Source organism: Mandrillus leucophaeus, unplaced genomic scaffold (assembly GCF_000951045.1).
Source record: "Mandrillus leucophaeus isolate KB7577 unplaced genomic scaffold, Mleu.le_1.0 Scaffold4, whole genome shotgun sequence".
NCBI classification, from domain to species: Eukaryota; Metazoa; Chordata; class Mammalia; order Primates; family Cercopithecidae; genus Mandrillus; species Mandrillus leucophaeus.
In genome coordinates this window covers 1,267,168-1,278,237 of record NW_012104253.1, presented here as the reverse complement: position 1 = coordinate 1,278,237, position 11,070 = coordinate 1,267,168, and the positions used below count along the sequence as shown (strand labels likewise).

Sequence of the window (11,070 nt, the reverse complement as noted above, 5' to 3'; positions counted from 1 at the left end):
TAGAGACGGGGTTTCACCGTGTTAGCCAGGATGGTCTCGATCTCCTGACCTCGTGATCCGCCCGCCTCAGCCTCCCAAAGTGCTGGGATTACAGGCCTGAGCCACCGCGCCCGGCCTTTTTTTTTTTTTTTTTTTTTGAGACGGAGTCTCGCTCTGTCGCCCAGGCTGGAGTGCAGTGGCGCAGTCTCAGCTCACGGCAAGCTCCGCCTCCCGGATTCACGCTATTCTCCTGCCTCAGCCTCCCTAGTGACTGGGACTACAGGCACCCGCCATCACGCCCAGCTAATTTAAAAAAAGATTATTTTTATTTTTATTTTTAGTAGAGATGGGGTTTCACTGTGTTAGCCAGGATGGTCTCGATCTCCTGACTTCATGATCTGCCTGCCTCGGCCTCCCAAAGTGCTGGGATTACAGGGGTAAGCCATCGCACCTGGCCAAGAAATAGCATTTTTATAAAGAAAGTACATTTTGTTACCTACTTGGAAGGACTGATTGATGAAATCCTCAGGCAGAATCTCTGGCTTGACTTTTTGTGCTGTTTCCACCCCAGAGAGGGAGCATTCAGATGTTTACTGTAGTAATGTCTGTGCCCACCAGGTGGCACAGTTGCTTTACTTAAATTATTTAAACTCTGATTCTTAGCGAGTTGTAGTAACTCATTTCTTATTTTAATAATAAAAGATGCCACAGTATTTGTTACTATATTTTTAAAGATAATTTTGGCATGTTCAGTTGAGTGATGAGAGAGAAATTGATGTAATGTTTCCTCTGTGGTACCTAATGCTACAGCAAATGTTTCAAAAATATTTTTTTTAAAAAGCTCTGAGAAGGCTATAAGCCTTGTCATCAGCCCACTGTATGGTGCCAGCCTATTGCTCTGCATAGAATATGCAAGATCACACGGTGTTCTGAATATCTGCAGTATCTAGCGGGAGGGAAGGGTGAGTTAAGGTTACTGTGGCAATTTTCATCTGCATTTCTCCCTTCTTTTGCACTTGAGACTTACTGAGGGTACTAGGGCATTTAGTTCATTGAATTAAAATGAATATAGAAACAAGTAAAGTTTAGCATCCATCTGTTTTTTACCCCTGCTTTCCATCACTTCAACCACAGTTCTGTTAACTTCATTCAAGCTAGATACAGTATGTTGATTAGCCTTGGTTCCCTGTACCAAGGAGGCTGTTCTAATCTGAAGAGCTCTTCTGCCTCTGTCTTCTGTCCTTAAGAGATAGAACTGTGTTGGCTGGTCCGAAGGTAGTGAGTTATCTCAACTGATTGTTCACAATTGCAGATGGAACTCCTTGTTCTACTCTTTTCCTGCTTCTCACTGCTGCACCCGGCTGGTCTTTTTTAAAAGAAGGAAGAGAGGGAAGGAGGGAAGGATTGTGCATAGAGGTTTTTGTTTGTTTGTTTTGTTTGGAGATGGGAGTCTCGCTCTGTTGCCCAGGCTGGAGTGCAGTGGTGCGATCTTGGCTCACTGCAACCTCTGCCTCCCTGGTTCAAGTAATTCTCCTGTCTCAGCCTCCCGAGCAGCTGAGATTACAGGCACAAGCCACCATGCCCAGCTAATTTTTTTTTTTTTTTTTAGTAGAGACGGGGTTTCACCGTGTTGGCCAGGCTGGTCTCAAACTCCTGACCTTGTGATCTGCCCACCTCAGCCTCCCAAAGTGCTGGGATTACAGGTGTGAGCCCCTGCGCCCAGCCGTGCATAGAGGTCGTAAACCTTATACCTTACCTGATATTTACCAGCTGTGTGACCCTAACCAAATTACTTCTGTGAGCCTCAGTTTCTTCGTTTGTGAATGAGAGTGATAGTGGAACTATCAGAGAAGATTTTAAAAAATCATTGTAAAGACCTTAAAACAATGGCTCATACATAATACATTCTCAGATGTTAGCTGTTGTTTCTGCTTATCAGAATAGCTGCTGAACCTTTAGGAAGCGCTCCTTCATTGGTCGTGATCATCATCTGCTGATTACTTGGTATTCCCATACTGTCCTACATCTGTGTTGTTATTTCTGTATTTGTTCTCTTCTGTTACCTGTGTGTTGTCTCAAGCTACTGTGGGAAATCGGTTCATTTTTGCTTTTTATTTTGGCTTACTATTTAATACAGTGCTTTGTACATAGTAAGTTTAATTCAGTAAATGGTTGATTAGGCTTTTGGAATTTTGTCAACTTTCTTGAAGAATGAGGATTTCACATTCTGTCTTTAAGTGATATTATGAGGAAGCCCATAACTCATTCATCTGTGCTCTCCATAATGGTTATAACAGTGGATGGATTCTTCTGCTTCCGACCGACAGATTGGAATGTCAGCCAAGTTGCACAAGGCAGGCCCACTTTGCGCACCCTGTCAACATTGGGGAAGGGTGATGAGTGCAGATGCCCGGGCCGGTGGAAAGGTGCTGGCATTTTCTTAAGCAGCGTGGATTTTGCTCATTGTTCTGATCAGCGTTTACTTCATGAGTTCCTGCCCTCAGTGGCTCCTCACTTCCAGATTGGTGAATTTTTAATCAATAAGGGACAGAATTAAGATTGTTGTTGCCAGAGTTGGAAAAATCCCCATGGATCCCTGTTTTCTTTGTTTAAGAGCAGTTTTTTGTAGGTAGTTTGTATTTCTCCTGCTCCTCTTCCTTCCTGTTTCATCTTCTATCCACTGACTTTTAAGCATCTGCTTATCTTTTGTTTTTTTATGAGAGTAGCTGGGAACACATTTTATTTTCTTGAAATAAGAAAAGCTTATTTTTGCTTCACTTAAGGTTGAAAGCTTTTTTTTGCTTCACTTAAGGAAACCACGTGGGAGGTTTTGAAAAGTGCACTTTTCATTTTCATTGCTGTCCTACCAGCAGCTACGGGTATAACTCTGTAAAGGAACAGGGTAGGTGGTAGGAAGGGAATAGCCTCAGAGATTCTGAAAAGTATGGGAGACATCCATGTACCTTGATTAAAGAAAACAAAAGCTGAGCATTATATAGAGCAGGAATACAGTAAGAGACAAGGTCTGTCAACAGCGTTGCTTGTGCAGATGGCTATATTCTGAGTAAATTCTAGTCCAGAATATTCTGTGAGGAAAGGAGGGAGGAGGAGTACCTACTGTGGTGGTGTTTTCTCAGTTAGGTGATAACCTGGCTTTATTGGTGAGAACTAATTCTTGGGAAGGTCAGGGCGTTGCTAAAGATAACATAGTCATACAGTGCTGACTGTGTGCCATGCACTGCTAGACCAACTCATTTTATTTTGAGACAGAGCCAGGATTTGACCTGGGTCTTTCTTACCCTGTATATAACCTGTGCTGCCTTTTATTTTGTGGGACAGGAAACCTCAAATGTTGACATTGTACATATTACAGCACCCCAGGCATTCATTCAGCAAATGTCTGTCTAATTTTTATTGGACATTGGGAACAATGAAAAGAATGAAAAGTTTATTTGCTAGTAAGTATTAGATGGTAATTCCTTTTACAGATTAGTTTCATTTCATCACAACCTTCCAAGCACCTAGTAGACACACCATGTGTCTTCATTTAAGTAGTTATAGTAGCGTACTTTCTTCCTTTACTTTAGATTTGAGTCATCAGGGTGATCTCCAAGAAAATCTTTTTTTTTTTTTACGACAGGGTCTCGCTTTGTTGCCCAGGCTAGGCTGCAGTGGCACGATCTCGGCTCATTGCAACCTCTGCCTCCGGGATTCAAGCAATTGTCCTACCTCAGCCTTCCAAGTAGCTGGGATTACAGGCATGCACCACCACGCCCAGCTAATTTTTGTATTTTTAGTAGAGATGGAGTTTCACCATGTTGGCCGGGCTGGTCTTGAACCCCTGACCTCAAGTGATCCTCTTGCCTCGGCCTCCCAAAGTGCTGGGATTACTGGCATGAGCCACTGCATCCGGCCATCCAAGAAAATCTAAAAAGTTACGTGACTTAAAGGTCACCTTAGTAAGAATACCGTATTGTTTACAGTATGGCAGATGTCCTATATAACTTCAGCTGCAGCATTCGGAATCTACTGTGTTACTGTCTTACTGTTCCTACCACCAGCTGATTCTGAATTTATTTATTTATTTATTTATTTATTTGAGACGGAGTCTCGCTCTGTCGCCCAGGCTGGAGTGCAGTGGCCGGATCTCAGCTCACTGCAAGCTCTTCCTCTCGGGTTTACGCCATTCTCCTGCCTCAGCCTCCCGAGTAGCTGGGACTACAGGCGCCCGCCACCTCGCCCGGCTAGTTTTTGTATTTTTTAGTAGAGACGGGGTTTCACCGTGTTAGCCAGGATGGTCTCGATCTTTTGACCTCGTGATCCACCCGTCTCGGCCTCCCAAAGTGCTGGGATTACAGGCTTGAGCCACCGCGCCCAGTTAAAAAACAAAAGAGGAGATGAAAATGGAGTAGCATTCAACAAATACTTGTGTGTGTCTTATAATTTGTAGCTAAATCTAGTTGCAGACAGTGGGCACAGGCTTTACAGGCCTTGTTACTGATGTAGCAGGAGGGACTCTGAGGAGATAACATCTGCCCAAGAACCACGGGCAGGACTAACCCCTGTGCTGGGCTACTCCAGGGACTCCTGCATCACTTGTTCAGCCTGTGCCTGTGTTTGCTCAAAGATGATGTCACTGGTGATCATACATACATTCCTTACTCAGTTAAGGTAGATAATAGTGTGCTCTCAGAGTTGAGATTTTACAGCAGAAGCTTAAGGTTCATTTGTTGTTCATTTACCAAGTATTTATTAAAGGAAGGAACCCTTCGAGCCAGTTTTAAACAAGCAGACCCCCAGAGTTGACCCTCAATTTACCGCAGATTGTTTTCGCCTTTTGTCCTTACATATTCCTGAGTGCATCTCATGACCTGGTTTTTAATCAGCTGGCCTGCCGTCTGTTTCTAGGTCTGGTATGCTGCCATTTGCATCTCATCTCCTCCAGTATGAACCCCCACATTACCTGTGTCTCTCTGCAGGGTTCTGGCCAGGTATACAGAACCACCTGTTCAAGCAGCCTCATCTGATGCTTTTTAGAACCTTAGAGCACTTTTATTTGGCATAATCCACCGTATTGTGAAGTGAAAAGCAAGGGACACACTTTAGAGTAATTCCCTGCCCTGCTTTTTTTTTTTTTTTTGAGATGAAGTCTTGCTCTGTCACCAAGGCTGGAGTGCAGTGGCACGATCTTGGCTCACTGCAACCTCAGCCTCCCAAGTAGCTGGGACTACAGGCATGCGCCACCACGCCCAGCTGATTTTTGTATGTTTAGTAGAGATGAGGTTTTACCATGTTGGCCAGGGTAGTCTTGATCTCTTGACCTCCCGATCCACCCACTCCAGTCTCCTGAAGTGTTGGGATTACAGGCGTGAGCCACCGCGCCCGGTCTTTGCCCTGCTTTTTAAAATCACCAGTTAGACTTTTGTGATGAACTATGGTCATTTCATTTGTCATCTGCTGACTTTCAAGTAAGTTGAAATTTTACTGTAATCTGAGTGAAGTAACCAGTTTGTAACTATTTTAAATATTAAAACAAATGGAAAATTAGTGGTTTTATATTAGAATTAATATGGAGCTGCAGTATATAATTAGTTGCTGTTTGAATTAGATAAACTTTTTCTTTTGTCAATGGAATATTTTCTCCCAATTTTTAGAATACATGCTTCTATAAGAGTTGGAATTCTTTTTCAAAATTGATTTCTGTTTCCTAAATTGGTTGACAGTTCTCCCAGAGCTGGGAGCATGCTTTTGGTATAATCGCATAGCAAACGGAGATGGAGAAGCTCAGACTTGTTAGGACTCCTCTGTTTACTCTTTGTGTCATAGTGGGAAAGTGGATCACTCTGAGCCTGTCTTCTGTAAGTTTGGCCATTGTACCTAGAGAGTAAGATTTAGGAGCCAAGAGGGAATAGGGACTAGTCAGGATTTTACTGCCTACCTTCATACAGTTCTGTACTACTTGATTTTTTTTTAGCTTGTGTTATTATTTTTTTAATTCATAAAGGAAAATCGTGCATGAACATATGGCAGTGCTATTGACTAGTGCATTATTTTTTCTTGTACATTTGGGAAGAAAGATTAGAATATCCTCAGGGAGGAAATTGATTCATCTTTGGGGGTGGCAGCTTCTTCTGGAGGTTGAGTCAATTCGTTTTCCTTGGTATTTTCCATGGTACTTGAAAGCTAGCCACCTTGTATTGGAGGAGTACATATTTGAAAGCAAATACCAAGCACTGGGCCATGTAATCTATCTCTTCAGAATTTCTTAAAACATAAGAATAGTTTGTTCATTATTCAGCCTGAGCTGAGACTAAAAATGACCCCCAATTTCATACTTATTTTTACTGCTAAACATATTGTTTAAAGTAATACTTGTTTGTTGTAGAAAGTTTTAAGTAGAACTAAAGGTTTTGTCTTTCTTTTCCTTTTTTCTTTTTTTGAGACGGAGTCTTGCTCTGTCGCCATGCTGGAGTGCAGTGGTGCAATCTCGGCTCACTACAACCTCTGCCTCCCAGGTTCAAGCGATTCTCCTGCCTCAGCCTCCCAAGTAGCTGGGATTACTGGTGTGTGCCACCACACCCAGCTAATTTTTGTATTTTTAGTAGAGATGGGGTTCTGCCATGTTGGTCAGGTTGCTCTTGAACGGCTGACCTCAAAGTCATCCGCCTGCCTCAGCCTCCCGAAGTACTGGGATTACAGGCGTGAGCCACCGCATCTGGCCCTGACTAATTATTTTTAAAAATTATCTGTAGAGACAGGATCTCACTATGTTATCTAGGCTAATCTAGAACTCCGGGCCTCAAAGGATCCTCCCGCCTCAGCTTCCGAAGTGTTAGGATTACAGGCATGAGCCTTTGTTTTTCTCTTTTAAAGAAGACTCATAATCTTATCACCAGGTGATAACTGCTGTTAATACGTCAGAATATTCATTCAGAAGTTTCTCTGTGGGATCAATAACTGTATTATAATGATTCTGTTTTGTTACTGTCTGTTCTTTTAGTCTTGTACATGACAAGTGTATTAGTCTGTTTTTATGCTGTTGGTAAAGACATTCCCAAGACTGGGAAGAAAAGGTGGTTTAATGGACTTACAGTTTCACATGGCTGGGAAGCCCTTACAGTCATGGTGGAAGGTGAGGAGGAGCAAGTCATGTTTTACATGGATGGCAGCAGGCAAAGAGAGAGAGCTTGTGCAGGGAAACTCCCCTTTTTAAAACCATCAGATCTTGTGAGGCTTACTATCAGGAGAATAGCACAGGAAAGACCATCCTCCATGATTCAGTTACCTCCTATTGGGTCCCTCCCACAACACTTGGGAATTGTGGGAGATACAAATCAAGGTGAGATTTGGGTGGGGACACAGCCAAACCATATTAGCAGGCCTGAAATATACACGTGTATCAATTCTAGTGGACCATATGGTGTACTCTGTCCCTCAGTTTGTTTACTGGCGTCTCATCTTGTTTTTCAGTGGACGAATACATTGCCATTGCCAAAGAAAAGCATGGGTACAACATGGAGCAGGTAATATCATGGTTTTTTTTCTTTTGCTGTTAAAAATGAGTATTTATAACTAAATAATTTTGTTTTTTTCTTCTCTGTATTGAGTAGCAGTGTTTCCTCATTAGCAATTTTTTGGTAATTACTAGTAGTGTTACACGTACTCTGGTCTTCTTTTTCTTGTTCAAGATGAATATTAGAGGACGCTTTGACTTGAAAGGCACATCTGTGCATTTCAGCAGATCTACAGCCTTTAGGACACTGATTACTTAGTGACTACTAAGGAGCTGGATGCTTGAACATAGTGCTTTCTCATGTGAATATGTGATTTTTCATTCTTCTGGTTGTATAATGATGTTTTTTGACGCATGTTTTCACATTCTTACCTGAAGTGTTTTAATATTCACCATTTTGAATAATTTTCAGGTTGTAAATGTTTGATTAAAGTCCCTCCCCTCCCCTCCCATTTCCTCCCTTCACCTCCCCTTCCTTGAGATGGAGTCTCGCTCTGGCAACCAGGCTGGAATGCAATGGCGCATCTCAGCACATTGCAACCTCTGCCTCTGGGGTTCAAGTAATTCTCGTGCCTTGGCCTCCCAAGTTACTGGGATTGCAGGCGCGCACCACCACGCCTGGCTAATTTTTGTATTTTTAGTAGAGAAGGGGCCTCCCAAAGTGTCGGGATTACAGGCGTGAGCCACTGCGCCCGGCCAAGATTTTCTTTTAAATGTTGTTTGGAATGTACTAATAAGAAATCCACAAGATTTATTTTTCTGCAAAAGTGTGATGATACCTTGTTTCAGCTTTAATGATTTACTTTAAACACATCAAGTTGGATTAATGCTTTCCATGGCATTAATCTAGATCTTAAAACCTGTAAGTTACTGACATTTCTTATTTTTCTGAATGATGGAAGTTACCAAAAGTTTAGATTATGTGAAATTGTATACTTTCTTTTGGACTTGGCCTTACATTTAATTACTCTATCCTGGTCATTGAAGCTACTTCTAATTATTAGATGATTGCAAAATATACCTGTGTGAGATCTTAAGGATGGTAGTCTTGATCATTTCTCCTTTAAAAATGATCATTAGTGTCCGGGCGCAGTGGCTCACACCTGTAATTCCAGCACTTTGGGAGGCTGAGACGGGCGGATCACGAGGTCAGGAGATCAAGAACACCCTGGCTAACATGGTGAAACCCCATCTCTACTAAAAATACAGAAAAAAAAATTAGCCGGGCGTGGTGGCGGGTGCCTATAGTCCCAGCTACTCAAAAAGACAAAAAATTAGCCGGGCGTGGTGGCGGGTGCCTGTAGTCCCAGCTACTCCAGAGGAGTAGGAGAATGGCGTGAAACTGGGAGGCGGAGCTTGCAGTGAGCCGAGATGGTGCCACTGCACTCCAGCCTGGGCGACAGAGCGAGACTCCATCTCAAAAAATAAATAAATAAAAATAAAAAATAAAAAAAGAGCATTAGCATGAAAATTCCCTATATTATAATTCCAGTGTAAAAATTACCATTAGCAAAGTATTGCTAGATTATCTCATTTTACCTCTTTTGTTGCTTGTTCTATTTCTACCATTTTTCTAAGCTGAGACCTTTATATATCTCATATATAACATATATATATAGTTTTTAAAAGAATAGCACAACAATTGTGCTTTCATAAATTACCTTCTTCGTTTATATATTGAGGCAGTAAAGTGTGGTACTTGAAGAGCACAGATCCTAGAACCATGCTGGTTCTGTGACCAGTGGCAAGGAAAGTCAGTGCCTCAGAGAAGACCTTCAGTTTATACTCAGGCTGATCCTCAGCATGGAGGCAAGCCTACAACTAAAAGAAAGCAAAACCTTAGTAAAAACGTAGCAAACCCTGAGAAAGAGTGTGATTATGAGTTACTACATTATTAGATGTCTAGGTTTTAACAGAAAAATCACAGAGCATACAAAGAAATGGTAAATTATGCCCATTCGGTAGAAAAAAATTGATCAACAGAAACTGTCCCTGGGAAAAGACCTTAGTGGCAGATCTACTAGGCAAAGATTTTAATACAACTATCTTAAAGATATTTTTAACGAACTAATAGAAGATATAGAAAAAGTCAAGAAAATGATGTATGAACAAATGGAAATAACAGTAAGGAAATGGAAAACCTAAAAGGAAACCAAATTGAAATTCTAGAGCTTAAACACTTGAAATGAAAAATTCACTAGACATGCTCAAAGGCGGATTTGAAGAGTCCCAAGAAAGAATAAGAAAGAACGTGAAGAAAGGACAGTGGCAATGATTCAAGTCTGAGCAGCCAGATGAGAAAAGATTGAAGAGTAACCAGAGCCTAAGGTACCCTAGGAACACACTGGGTGGACTAACATATGCATGTGAAAGTTGCGTAAGGGGTAAGAGAAAGAGATAGGAACAGAGAAATTATTTGAAGACATAGGGGCCAAAAACTTCACAAATTTGATGAAAGACGTGAATATAAACATCCAAGAAACTCAGTGAACTCCAGGTAGGATAAACTCAAACTCACCAAAGCACATAATGAAACTTCGAAGAGAGAGAGAATCTTGATAGCAGCAAGAGAGAACTAACCTATTACATATAAGGGATCCTGAATAAGCTTGTTAGGGTATTTCTTGTCAAAACCTTTGGAAGCCAGAGGAAGTGGGCTAATATATTCAAAGCAGCAAGAGAAGAAAACTGTCAACTAAGAATTCTGTATCTGAGAAAATGCTTTCAAAAGTAAAGGGGAGAAATGAGGATATTCTCAATTAAAAGCTGCTGGAGAGTCTCTCTGAAGAGGCCATAGTGGAGCTGAACTTGTGAACTGGTAATCCCATTGTCTATAAATTGGACAAGAACTTGAAGCCCATCAAGCCCGTGAATGAAAAAAGTTCCTGGGGGATGAAGAGACCGTGCATAAAGCCATGGAAGCTGTGGCTGCCCAGGGCAAGGCCCAGAAGTGAAGGCCAGCAAGCTGACTGCTCTCTCAAGGAACACTCCCTGCCCAACCATTCTTCTTCACCTCCTTTCTGCACATGCCACACTGACCACATCTGTAGGCATCTTACGTTGCAGCTGCAGATGGGAACTCGTGGCTCCCATTTTCATTGTAACCATTTTTGTCTCCTGCACCCACTTGCTTCATATAATCTAGTCAGAATAGCACCTCTGGTGCAGGGAGAAAGTTCCCCTTATCCAAGAGAGTTGAGAGGTAGTGACTTGGGCTTTTGCCAGGGCTTTGTTTACTAAGGACCTTTGCGGGAGGAGCCATGCTGTCATGACCAAGGAGGAGAAGCAAAGAGAGCCTATTTGACCCCAGGAGCCAATCCTGTACTCTTCTCTAGTCAGACTACTGTCAGGAGAGCTCTGCTCATTCCAGTGGAAGATGGCTATAACCTGCACAGTGATGTGAAAAAACAACCATTTCCTCCCTGACCCCAGGGAAGGTGGCTCTAGAAGGTTGAGAGCAATCCTGTATTAAGTTCATGTGTTAGATTTACTTTTCCAAAAAATTGTATGTAAAAATAATACGAAATAAAAACCCTTCTGGGATTTTTTATTTTTTATTTATTTATTTATTTATTTAT

The 11,070-nt window shown here is 41.9% G+C and overlaps 1 protein-coding gene across 1 annotated transcript in view; it reads left to right on the top strand.

The window, feature by feature from the left end:
- Nucleotides 1–11,070, top strand: part of RCOR1 (REST corepressor 1) — a 57,048-nt gene that overhangs the window by 13,639 nt on the left and 32,339 nt on the right. The window contains exon 3 of the mRNA XM_011991794.1: nucleotides 7,450–7,502. Within this exon, the coding sequence (XP_011847184.1) occupies nucleotides 7,450–7,502 (53 nt within the window). The remainder of the gene's footprint in view (nucleotides 1–7,449; nucleotides 7,503–11,070) is intronic.